General features: G+C 54.4%; 1 protein-coding gene across 1 annotated transcript in view; it reads right to left on the bottom strand.

Moving 5' to 3' along the window:
• PITPNM3 (PITPNM family member 3) overlaps positions 1–13,119 on the bottom strand; it is a 66,365-nt gene that overhangs the window by 19,823 nt on the left and 33,423 nt on the right. The window contains exons 5-6 of the mRNA XM_012726092.1: positions 3,264–3,340; positions 2,650–2,885 (exon numbers count right to left, since the gene is read on the bottom strand). Coding sequence (XP_012581546.1) covers positions 2,650–2,885; positions 3,264–3,340 — 313 coding nt within the window. The remainder of the gene's footprint in view (positions 1–2,649; positions 2,886–3,263; positions 3,341–13,119) is intronic.

Raw genomic sequence — 13,119 nt, forward strand, 5'->3', positions numbered from 1 at the left:
GAGTTGGGGTCGGGGAGGCAGGCAGGTTGAGGGCAGCTGGGATCAGGAGTGGCTGGTAGAGAACATAGACTGGCCAAGAAGTGGGTCTCCACTGGGGAGGTCTTCAGGAGGACCCAGGCAGGGACGCCAAGCCTGCGCCCCTCCCGCCTGAACCCACGCCAGCCCCAGGGAGGCCCTGGGGTCTCCTGTGCCAGCAAGGCTGTCTTGCCATGTTCTGCATGACTCCTGAAACCTCCAATTGTGGAGGAAGCCTGTTGTGGATCAGGGTGGGGACATATCATCAAGGCAGACTTCCTGGAGGAAGTGTTATTTAAACTAGGCCTCAAGGAAGGCTTTTGGGAGTATAAAAAAAGGAAGACAGAGGCCGAGCTAGGCTAGGTGGCACATAGCCCCATGCCTGATATATTATGTCCATCTTTCAAGGGAGAGAATCCAGAGCCTTCCTTTGGTTTGCAAAAAGGGCTAAAAGAGCCTCCTAAACATGCCCAGCCCATGGGGGGATTTCCCTCCCCTGCCTCCCCATTGGGAAGTCGAGCCCTCTCTGCAAACTTCAGACACACCTAAGACCAGCTCATAGCAACCTGGTTCTCCCCCTAGCCCCACCCTGCTCTGTCCCCTGGACCAGCTGGCCAACCGGGACCACCGAGGAGGCCCGAACTCCCCACCCATACCCAGAGCCTGCCCTTTCCCAAGAGTCTCAGCTCAGACTGATCCAGGGCTCAACACTCCCAGGGGACCTGACAAAAACTGAGGCAGCTGACAGGACTCAGAACACCCGGCCAGGTGACAGAGACCTCACAGTACACAAGACCAGTTCACAGTCATTCCTCATCCACAACACAAATTAGAGGAAACAGGCCTCGATTGCAGCCGGAGAGATTTTAATTAGCCAAGAAAGCGCTCCCTCCCAGCAGTGATTAGGGGTGATTGATGGCCCAGGCAAGGAGTGACCTGGGGGAGAGGCAAGTTCCCTTCTGCTGTCCCCTCAAGTGGCTTCCATCTTCCTGAGATGGGACCTGGGCTGGGGGACTGAGCTCTGGAGTCCAGATCCCCTGGAGATGTGGGGATGTGGGAGGGAGGGTGCTCTGAGACTGATTGGAAGGAACACAATTAAGTCCCGACCATTAGAGCTGCCTTCAACACTGCAGTCCCAAATCCCACCGCAGAGCAGAAGCAGGAGCAGTTGGAAACGATACAGATTCCAGGGCTTCTCCCCTAGGAGTCAGATGCCCCAGAGGTAAGGCCTGACCGCTTTGCAGTTTAACAAGAATCACACCAGGGATCTGAGCTATCAACCAGGTTTGGGAACCACTGGCCTAATCTCCTTCCTTCTTTCCAGCTCTGATTGAGCTCTGCCCTGCCCATGTCCTAGGAACAAGGTCACCAAAGCCAAGTCTTTGCTCCCCACCCAAAGGGCAAAGGAATCTTTCCTTTCTTTTGTCCAAGGGGAGAGTGAGGCCCCTGCGGGCCCCCAACGCTCTCTTCCAACCAGTCAGAAGCTAGGAGCACCTGCCTCCCCCTGCTGAACCCCACTTGACTCTGGGCTCTGCTCCCCTTCTCTGGGGGTCCCTGGGCACTCCCTTTCTACGGTCTCCAAGCCCCACGGTAGGGAGGTTACCTTCTCACACGGAGCCTCGCACGGAGCCTCAGACGTGGACATGAAAGAGAGAGGCAAGGTTCCACTGGCATCCCTAACTAAAGAAAGCTCCGGTTCCGGTCCCAGCAATCTGCCACACGCTCTGGCAGATGAGGCCCTGCAGGATCTGAGGCATCTTGCCCACTATTCACGGGAACCAGGGCGGCTGTCCAGGCACCCGCCTTCAGCTAGCACAGTCCAGCAGCCCCCGGGGAAGCGCTGAGGCCCATGGGGCCAGTGTGGGCCCTGATCTCCCCGTTTATCCCACAGGGACAGGTAGGCTATGGAGGAGAACCAAGGCTGGGAGCAACGTGCCTCCCTCTCCCACCACCAGGTTCACCTCTGCCACCGAGTGCTGTATGCGAACCCGGTCCTGTTGTTTGCATGTGCCGGGCTCTGTATAGCTGCTTCACATACATCAGCACAGAGGGGGAGGTAGTTATTACTATGTCATCCCCATTTTACAGAGGAGAAAGCTGGGGCAGGGGAGATTAAACAACTTCCCTCAGGTCACACCACCAGGATTCAAACCCAGGCTGACCAGAGAGCCCACACTCCTGGCCGGGTTATGCTACTCCCACAGCACACTCAGAATTCGCTCCTCTGGAAGTCTTCCCTGGCTCTCTCTGGGTGTCCACAGGGCCTGTGCCACCTCCTCAGTGCACATGCCCACTGGGCTCTAATCGTGTGACTCCTGGATTTGACACCAGGCTCCATTCGCCAGGTAATCCTGGGAGAAATTGTTCAACCTCTCAACGTCCCAGCTTCCTGGGCCAACGAGACGGGGCCTGTGGCGCACAGGTAGTTGACCTGAGCTGTCCTGGAGCCCCAGACACAGAGGGGCTGCACACCCACATGTTCACAGTCCCCCCCACCAGTGATCAGCCTGGTCAGGCAGCCTTGGATGGACACATACCCACCTGCCCACCAGGTATCTGCATGGCGGGCAGCCCCTCAGCTTAGCCCCCGGTCCCCACTCCCCCAGCTGGTCCAGACAATAGAAAGAGACTCACTTAGAGACGAGTGAGAAAGCTTCAGAGCAGATGGCAGGACAAGAGACGAACTTGATGAGGATGTGGCCCAGGGCGGCAGGGAAGTGGGCACGCATGACCTTCTCCAGCACGGAGCTGAAGGTGTGGATGTCGGCGGCCTTGCAGGCTGGGTCCCCCGAGCCGGTGTCCAGGATGTTCCCCCCGTGCAGCACGAGCAGGAGGACATGTGTCTTGCAGGCACGCTGCTGGCAGCCTTCCTGAGAGGGACGGCAGTCGGGATAGAGACAGGCAGTGGGCATGGTGCGGGCTGGGGCATGCAGAATCATACACACGGGGGCCCCAACTCCCGTCGGTCTCAGCTCCCAGTCAGGCAGCTCCCAGCCCCGCTGTGAGGGGACCTCCTGGGCATTCAGGGTGCACAGCACAGGAGGCCAGGAGGGCAAGCCCTTCTATGCAGAGCTAAGAGGGCCCAAGAGACACTCTTGTTCATACGGGAGCCCAAAGGCCAGGGAAGGCCAGGTCACACGGCAAGTCAAAAGGAGAGCGAGGTGAAAACTAGTCAGCCTGCATCCAGTCAAGGGCGTCCTAAAATCCTGACTACCAGGTGACCCTGGCAGCTTCAGACACTGGCCCACCTCATTGTCTTCATGGATCTCGATGCTTCCTTGGGCTGGGAACTTCTGCCGTCTCAAGGAAACCCGGTACAGCTCTCCTACAGAGGGAACCAAGGAACAGTCAGCCTGGAAGGTGACCATAGGACCCGCTGGCCCACAGGTTGTGGGCTCCAGAGTGAGGTGGGTGAGGCCTGGGCTTCAGAGGAAACCTGACAATAGTGTGGGGCTCAGGAGTCACCTGCCCAGGCCCTGCCTCTGAGAGCGACACAGCCAGAGTCCCCCTTCTCCTTCTACAGAGAGGAACCGCAGAGGTCATCATTGTCTGGCCCCAAAGCCTGGCGGGTGTCCTAGAAAGGAACTATCCCATTCTCCTTCCCCAATAGCTACAGTCACACGGACCACTGATGACTTCCACTTCCTGATACAGAGGGAAAAGTGGGCCTAGAGCCCTCTGGAAACAGATAGAAGAGATGGATATGTTTTTAAACATGTGTCTGACACTATCGCTGGACATCCATCCTAGGGCTAGTGACCCTCAGAGGCTGTATGACCATGCACGTCATCACCAATGATCTTTGCTGTGAAGCTAGGCACTGCCAGAAACACCCTCCTTGCTTCTCAGCTGCCTGGACCCAGCATCTCCTCCAGGAAGTGTGTTTGGCATCAGCGCCCTGAGCTCCCATTCCTCCAGCACAGCGCTCAGCACACCCCAGCTAAATCCCGCCCACCACCCATTTTTGCAAATAATGCTTTATGGGAACACACCCAGGCTCTTTCATTTACGCATTTTCTAAGGCTGCTTCTGTGCCACACAGCAGGTTTGAGCAGTTGCCAGAGTCCTTACACCCCAGAAAGCTCCAAATATTTACTACCTGGCCCTTTACAAGAAGTCCATTGGCCCCTGATCTGACTTCTACTCTCCAGAATGTCATGGCTTTGGGCCGTCAGAGGGAGAGACCTTAAGGCCTCCACCAGCCCCTCGCCCACCCAGAACCACTGGCCACCAGAGAAATGCTACCTCCTTGCAGCCACCCTCACTTCCTCTCCTTTCTCTCCATAGAGGATGGACCTGTCTCTGCTGTGTGGCTGAACCAACAGCTAGACTGTGAACCACTTGTTTGCCCCCAGCGACAGGGCACCCAGGGCTCTCCCAGATCTGTGGGTTCCAGACCAGGTCACAAGGGTTTCCTTCATATTCCACTCCCCCTCTCCTGCCCCTCAGAGTCACATCTGAGGTAGATGGGTCCCCAGAGCTTGACAGGCCACCCCAAGGTGTGGGTGGGAGCGCTGGCCAGCACGAGTCTGAGTCAACATCTTCTCAGCAGCCCCAAGCCCCAGGAGAGGGAGCATCCACAGAGAATTCCAAATGAGCTTCTCTCAGCAGGAAGTGCATTTCTGAAATACTATGTCCTCACAGACATAACCATGGTCTAAAGGTAACTGCTTTATGAGCTGGAGCTGCTGCCCACACAGACAGGAAATCATTTCCTACATGATGGAGGGGTTTGGTGTGCAGACAGAAGAGGAAAAACTTGTTCTGAGGTCTGGCTCTACCAACGATCCTGCCCCTGGCTCAGACGATGCTGGCCTATTTCCAACACCCTGTGGCTCTGCTCTGGGTTTGGCTAGAAGAGAGCACCTCCAGGTAGGGTCATAATAAGAGATAACGGCAGGTGGCTTGGTTTTACTGAGCATGTATTATGTCCCAGGCACATTGTGTTATATGCATCGTTTCACTAATGTCATAATTCCCCTCTGATTTCTGAGTCCCTATTACTAGCCCCTTCCTATAGATGAGAAAACAGAGCCTCAAACAACTTGCCCCCAGCCATACAACTAATAGACTGAACCCAGTTGAGGGGACCCTCACGCAACAGAAGACAATGCTGGACAAAGTGGTCCCTACCCTTCTCCCACAGCTTCCCAGAGAGGTGGACACAGCCACCTGTCCTGCAGGGAAGAAATGGGAACGACGCAGACTCCATCATTGTAAGGCTGTTTCATTGGTATGTGCTCCTGGGAGACTGAAGTCCGGGTGTGCCCCTGTGCACACCCCTCCCAACCTCACATGGAGCAGCTTGCCAGAGGAGTAGCCAGGAAGGAAGACAAGTGCAGCATCCCCCAAGCCCGCCTCGATAAGCAGCCATGCTTCATGGTGCCTGTGGCCCGCATGCAGCTCTGGGGAGGTGGCCAGGAGGGACCAAGAGTAGGCTGGGGCTGAGGTTGCAGCCATGGGGCCTGGACACACTCACCTCTGGGGCAGCCGTGGGGCCTGGACACCCTCACCTCTGGGGCAGCCGTGGGGCCTGGACACCCTCACCTCTGGGGCCAGGAGGCACCTGATTGAAACCCTGGATTGTGCTGAGTTCAAATCTCAGCTCTTTTTTTGTTTGTTTGTTTTTAAAGATTTATTTATGCATACCGGGGTACAGGCCAGAGGTGCAGGGGCAGCGAGAGGATTCACCAGAGACAGAGCAGGGAGCAGAACAGGCCGACTGATGAAGTACACTGCTGAGGGGAGCAGCGGGCGGGTCAGGAGAGGTCTGCCGTGCCATGTGGTCACCTCCAGGGCAGGGGTCAAACTCACACTGATGCGGCTGCAGCTCTCTTGCAGTGCTGTGTCCTGACCAGCTATGCCACCAGAGAGGGCCCTAAAATCTCGGCTCTTGATAGCAGTGTAACCTAAGACTCAGTTTCTCATGCAGAACACAGGGATAATAACAGTAAGTGCCCCTTAAGGTAGCCATGAGAACACCGGCCTGGAACCCAAAAATGCTCTGTAAGTGTTACCATCCTTATCATCATCCAGGGTGCATGGAGAGGCTGGGTGCTGGGACCACAGCTGAAACCACGGGGTTGGAGGTGGATGGGACCCTGAGCCCTGGCAGGGCCCCAGGTCTTGTGGGCTGGGTGCCGGCTTGCCGTGTGATTACAGGATTAAATGCTGTGATTGCCACAAATTACCATGGCGAGGCTATAAATAAGTCGCAGGGAAGACATGAGGGTCCTGCCATCTTCCGGGCACCATGCCCTCCACTAGGAGGGGGTGCAGGCACCTTCACTGTTTACACAGGCAGAGGAACGACCCCTCCCCCATCCTGGATCTGCTGGTGATCAGCTTCCTGGGGCCCATACTGTGCTCTGGGCATGGGATTGGTGAGCAAATTTGTACCTGGCTGCAAGTGATGCTGAGGGCATCCCTGGCTGGGTGAGGGTGGGAGACAGGCAGGGCTGCTCTCAGCACCCTCATCCCCTCCCCGCCCCAGGAGAAGACACTCCCCTGTGCTGTTTGGGGAAGAAGACTTGATCCCTTTCAATGCACAAAAGATAAATATGTTTTGTTCTGCCAGGAGTGATCTAGATTCTGGTGCCTCGAGTGCTGGCTAAAGGGACCCAGTCACCCATAGGAAGGCACGTCTCCAATGCTAGCAGAGGCCATTGCAGATAAGCAGGAGGCAGCCTGGAGGTTCACTCGCGAGGACCCTGATCTTTGAAGAAGCAAATATTCCCGACACAGTAAGGCCACTGGCTCTGACTCACCCCCAAGACATAACTCTCTCACTCTTCTGCGCTTTAGTTCACGCTGAGCCCTCTGTCTGGTAAGCACTTCCTCCCTTTGCAGACTGGCAAACTCCTACTCATCCTTCAAAACCCTGGTCAGTTGCCACTGCCTGTGGGAAGCCTTCTCAGATTCACTTAGGCAGAGCTGGTTATCCCACAGCCTGCTGAGCTGGGCCTGGCCTATTGCGTCTGGTTAATTTCTGTTTTCCCAGTAGACTGGGCCCCCTGAGAGCAGAATTTAATCAGCTTTCAAGGCCTAGCTGGCATTGCTGGGAAAGCGCATTGCAAGTGAAGGTCTCAGGGTGCTCACAGCCTGTGAGACAATTCTATGTTGTTAAATTCCTTGGAGAATGGGGTTCAGGAAGCATCATCCACTGTGAAGCACATTTCCCTAGGGTAAGTGATCTTGGGGAGTCTCTGGGTGCCCAAGAGCAGCCTGACCTGGGTCCTCAGAAGGCCTCCCCAGAGCCTCTGGTGACATGAGCTGCTGGCACAGTATCCTGGGTAGTACGGAGTTACATGCCAGGCACCCCAGGACCTCAGCAGCAGGCTCCCCCTGCTTCCTGTTCATTTCTGCGTGCATGGCCTTATTTAGGCTGGGTCCCTGCAGCGCCCCAATTTGGAGTGGGTAAGCCCACAGATGTTTCTGTGACAAGCCTTCTACTGCAGTGCCTGCTTCCTGCACCCCCTCCTCCCTTCCTCCAGCCCTGGCACCAGGATGGTGGCCCACCCAGCTCACCAAGGCTCCTCCTGCCAATTGGAGAAGGGAGGCTATTTTTGCTTAATCACAACCTTGAAAAGGCACAAATCGTGATCATCCCTTCTAATTACCAATGTGCCACACTGCTTTTGAGACAAAAGCCAAGGGTGTCGCCCATGTACTCGGCACCCTAAGCAAAGTGTCACCTGGCTGGGCTGGAGTCCAACAGCCTCCATCCCTCCCTCCACCACCCCTGGGCTCCACGGGGATGATGCTGGCAGAGTCTCCTGGCGAAAGCTGATCATTAAATTCTGCCCTCCATCCTGCCCCAGCAGTCACTCACCTCTCTAATGGCCACCTCTGGTATCCACTGAGTAGCAACGAACCCAGCTTCTGCCCAGGGACACCTCCTGAGAAGCATCTGCCGAAGTGTCTATTCCTTGGAAGTGCAGGCATGCTCACGCACAGGCACAGAGGTGCACATTTGGGGGTGAACCCAGGGGCTCTGCCGGTGGCAAGGTGCAGAGGAGACGGAAGGCCTTTGTCTGTGGTTTTAAAACCTGGCGAAATCTGGGCTTCCCTGGTGGCACAAGGGGTTAAAGCGCAGCACTATGAAGCTCTCTGTAGCCACTGCAGCACAAGTTCGATCCCTGGTCAGGGAGTGATCCACATGGCTCAGCAGACCTGCCCACTGCTCCCCTCAACAATGCACTTCGTCAGTCTGCCTGTTCTGCTCCCCACTCTGCCTCTGGTGAATCCTCTCACCCCACTGCACCTCTGGCCTGTACCCCAGTTCTTGTATGCATAATAAATAAATCTTTAAAAAAACAACCTAGGGCCCTCCCTGGTGGCACAGCGAGTTAAAGCACAGCACTGAGAAGCTAAAGCCACTTCCACATGAGTTCGATCCCCGCCTGCCCCGGAAGGTGACCACATGGTGTGGCAGACCTCTCCTGACCCGCCCGCTGCTCCCCTCAGCAGTGGACTTCTTCGATCTGCCTGTTCTGCTCCCTACTCTGTCTGTGGTGAATCCTCTCACCCTCCGCATTTCTGGTCTGTACCCCAGTTCTATATGAATAAATAAATAAATCTTTAAAAAAAAAAAAACAAAAAAAAAAACGGGCCCTCCCTGGTGGCACAGCAGGTTAAAGCGCACCACTAAGAAGCTAAAGCCACTTCCGCATGAGTTCGATCCCCGCCTACCCCGGAGGTGACCACATGGCGCGGCAGACCTCTCCTGACCCGCCCGCTGCTCCCCTCAGCAGTGTGCTTCATCGATCTGCCTGTTCTGCTCCCCGCTCTGTCTCTGGTGAAGCCTCTCACCGCCCCTGAGCCTCTGGCCTGTACCCCAGCTCTGTATGCATAAATAAATAAATCTTTAAAATAAAAAAAAAACCTAGTGAAATCTTTTGTTCAATGAAAATGTCCTTAGGAGCTCAATCTGCAAAGCAGATGAAAGTAGGTTGGCTCTGACTGAGGTGGGTTGGGTTGCTCTGAACCCTGCTTCTTTGCTCCACTCCTCAAAACACACATGAACAGCCATCACCCTGTCCTGCAGCCTGCCCGAGGCCCCCCTTCCTCCACAGCACCCCAGTCTCACCTTGTGTGCCAGCGGAGACAGACCAAGTGTTAATTATACGGGTTTTCTCAGGCCGGTGGGACCAGGGTAACTTTCTTTTACATTGTACTTTTCTGTTTTCCTTTTTATTTCCTAATGAGCTCAAATTTCTTGTAGTTTAGAACTATTCATGACATATCTATTGGATCATTAGCACAAGCATGTGTCACGATTATAAGCCAATTTGAACAAGCCACACCCCCTACTTCACTAAATGCAAACACTACAAACTAAACAAAGCAAAATGCTGTCCAGGCCTCTGGGAATGGACAGGCTAATGAAGAATGTTGAAGGAAGAGCAATGCTTGTGAATGGAAAGAAATGTGAAGCAGGATGAATGAATCATGATCCCAAGTTTGACTTAAAAAACAATTTCACTTGCTGATTCTTACTCCCTTGGTTATTCCCCCAAACTGTGAAAATACCAAGATGTATCCTTCAGCTAGCTCAAGACACTAGAGTTATGTGATCAAGGTCAGGCCACAGGCAAAGGCCTAGGTCATGTAAGCAGACCCAGTCCTGTGACCAAAGGCTGCAGAGGCAGCATCGGCAGTTCCTCAGGCTGCACACCCCCAGACTTCAGTCCCGAAAGGGGAGTGGCGGCCTCTGTCCTGCCTGGCAGCTTCGCCCATCTTGAGGGCACATCTGGAGCCCAGGAGCCATGCAGGAAAGCGGCAGAGAGTGGGCCAAGAGGGCAAGGGGTCAGCTTGGAGGAGGGCAGTGCCAGGGGACATAGAGGCTGCCTGCAAATCCTTGAAGAGCAGTTTGGATACAGGAAGCAGAGGCCAGAGTCGGGCTGGATGGGGTGGGGCGGTTTCTGGACAGTGTCAAGTTTCAGCACAACTTAGGAAATGTTTATAGTTTGAGACTGACCCGTACTGACCCGGAGGCAGTGAATTCTCCCCGTGAGGTTATACAAGCAAGTTATATAAGAAGCCCCTAGCAGGGGTGCCGGGCAGGAATGTCCAACTAAGGCTGGGGAATCTAGAGGTGGAGGCCCTCATGTTGCTCCTTAACCCTCTCGGGGTCAGCAGCCAACCTTGTCAGCCTAGATCATCTGGCTAAGGAAACCACACCTATGGGCCAGTTAGCCCTCCCAGTGAGAAACTAGCCCAGATGTAGGGCCTGGACCTCAGACCCTGCCTCTTGAAAACATGCTGCTGGCCACCCCAAGAGAACATGGGGCTAGCTCCGGGAGCAGCTCCCATGGGGAAGCCAGCTCAGGTCCTGCTTGATCAAGCCCAGATTAACAATTACCAGCAAACCTCCCTGCCTTGACCCAGAGAAGCTACTGGGCTTTGCATCCCCTGTCCTGGTGACTCTCTGAAGTAAATGTGGCCACCTACAGCTGGCCTTGTGTCTCTGGTGCTTGGCCACTGTCACTGTGTTTCCCAGTCAGCCCGAGAGGTCAGGATGTTCTGCCCACTTTACCGAGGAAAAATGTGCTTGGAGGCATTAGTGATCCCTCTTAGGACATAAGTGAAAGATTGGGAACTCTCTCAGGCCAGGACTCTCTCATCCTCCTGTAGCATTACCGCACAAAGCAGGGGGCAAGAAATGGGTATTCTGGTTTATTTTTTTAAAAAAAGAAAAGATTTATTTTTTTATGCATATAAGACCTGGGGTACAGGCTAGAGGTGTGGGGATTGAGGATTCACCAGAGACAGAGAGGGGAGCAGAACAGGCAGACTGACTGAAATACACTGCTAAGGGGAGCAGTGAGCAAGACAGGAGAGGTCTGCTGTGCCACGTGGGTCAGCTCCCTGATTGGGGCTCGAACTTGTGCTGCAGTGGCTGCAGATAGCTTCACAGTGCTGTGCTTTAACCTGTTGAGCCACCAGGGAAGGCCCAAGAAAGGGATTTTCTTGTCACTCTTTCAAACACCTCTAGCCTCAGAGATTAATGGCAGGAAAAGAAAAGGGAAAGAGGCTCTTATTAAGAGCAGGAATCTCTTTGGACCTGTGGGTAGCCCTTCCCCCCTGAGGAACCCCCACCAAGCTGGGCCTGGCCCTGCTTGGAAGTCAGCACACAAACAGCAGCACAGAGGCTCATCCAACCCACACACTCATGCACAGTAATCCCTTAAAAATGAATGTGGGCTTCAGAACATACGAAAAGAAGCTTGACCTCAGAACCCTAAACTAGTGGAATGTGCATTGAAATCACTCTAAACCACCCCCCTTTCACTTTTCAGATTAACCATCATCAACAGCAGGCTGGCCACGGTGCCGGTGCTGGAACACAGAGCCTCTTCATTCAGGGCTGTGAAAGAGAAAGGCAGGGCGGCCTCTCTGGAGCTCCTGTGGCAACGGCATTTAAAATTCAAAATGCTCTTGACCCAGCAATTCCAAGTCCACATGCAAAATGACTTAGGTCCAAGGCTAACTGTTATTGCTTAATTTATAATTTAGGCAAACAACAGGAAGTACCCTCTAGGTCCACCGGCAAGGGATGGACTCAACAGAGCGTGTGCAGAGAAGATGCCTAAGCAAAGAGTGATGTGCCTCTAACTGTGCTGAGAAAGTAAGATAATTTCCATTATATTACTAGCTGCGAAAATCAAGGTGCCGAAGGCAATGCACCCTCTGCTCCCATCTGTGTGGGGGCACACATAACAATACCATTGAGTGACTACTTATGAGTATGTTCAGATAGGCAGAGGCCATCTCTGGATTGGTCTATATGAAGCCAGTCAGAATCGTCACTTCTGCGGGGGCTGGGCTGGGCTGGGAGAAGATGCACACACATCAACTTTGGTTCCTTTTGAACTTTATGCCATGTGCCTGTGTGCCCTACTCGAAATGCAGCTAAGAATTGTTTCAAAAGTGCAAGGGGCGGGGTGACTTTTTCTGAAGCACTAATTTCTATTTTCTCCCAGTTCTGGCTTCTTTGCCTGCTGGGGAGGTTTGTGGCAGAACTTCCTGGCTTTGTGTTTCCAAAATCCTTTTTGTTCCCAGGAGAAAAGAACTTGAAGAGATGAACTTACTTTGTCAGAAAAGAGATCCCCACCCCCACCCCAGGCTGAGGAGAGGAGAGAGACCTCTATAGGGTACCCCTACTCCCGCAGTTGGGGGGTGGGGTACTACCTCACAGGGTGTGGCCTCTAAGTCAGGAACTGCAGGACAGGACAGAAGGGACTACCAGGCTGGGGCCCAGAACCCCAGAATGCTCACAAGTGTGGACAGAGAGCTCCGTGAGCAAGTGTGCACCTCACCACCCACCCACCCCCCCACCCACACACACACACACACACACACACACACACACACACACACCATGCCTGCACCAGGTGGGGGAAACACCTGGGGCTTTGGGACAGAGTTAGAAGAATGAAGTAAGGAGAAATACTTTGGGTCACAGAGGGCAAATCTCCCACCCTCATAATCAAGGGGGTCCGCAGTCATAATCCTGAGTTTCTTGGCAGAGCAACTGAGGGCGATCTTCTCAGGGAGTCAGTGGAATGTGCAGGGTGAACCCCTTTGCCTCTGAGCTCCAATGCCTCCCACCCCCGTGTATGCTGCCAGGCAGAGGCTGCCTTGCTCCCCAGGGGGTTTGACCAGCAAGGGGCACCGAGCACCAGTAGAGAGAGCGTCTCCCTCCCCACTAAGCCACAGCTCCTGTGGGCAGAGCTGGGGGTAGCTGTCCACACAGCTGGTTTCAGGGGTGGTGGGCCATGCAGATTCCTTCAGCCCGTGAGCCAGTGAACAAAGTCCCTTGTCTAGACCATACTCCCAGCAGGTGGTTGGCATGAGCCTTCCTCTACCTGCTATAACCCTGACCGAACTGCTCCAAAACCTTATCACCCCATCACCCGACACCATGCTTTCCTCTGGCTTCCCACATCCTGACCAAGGCCTCATGTGGCCAGCCCATACCCCCTCTCTCCCCACTGGCCCCTCAACCCTGGGGGCTTTTGCTGACCATTTTCTAACATCCCAAGTTCCCTCCACCCCCAGGGCCTTTGCACATTCTGTTCTCTAGGCCTGAACACACCTTCA

This window comes from Condylura cristata, unplaced genomic scaffold (assembly GCF_000260355.1).
Source record: "Condylura cristata isolate star-nosed mole 26May11 unplaced genomic scaffold, ConCri1.0 scaffold00017, whole genome shotgun sequence".
Lineage (NCBI taxonomy): Eukaryota > Metazoa > Chordata > Mammalia > Eulipotyphla > Talpidae > Condylura > Condylura cristata.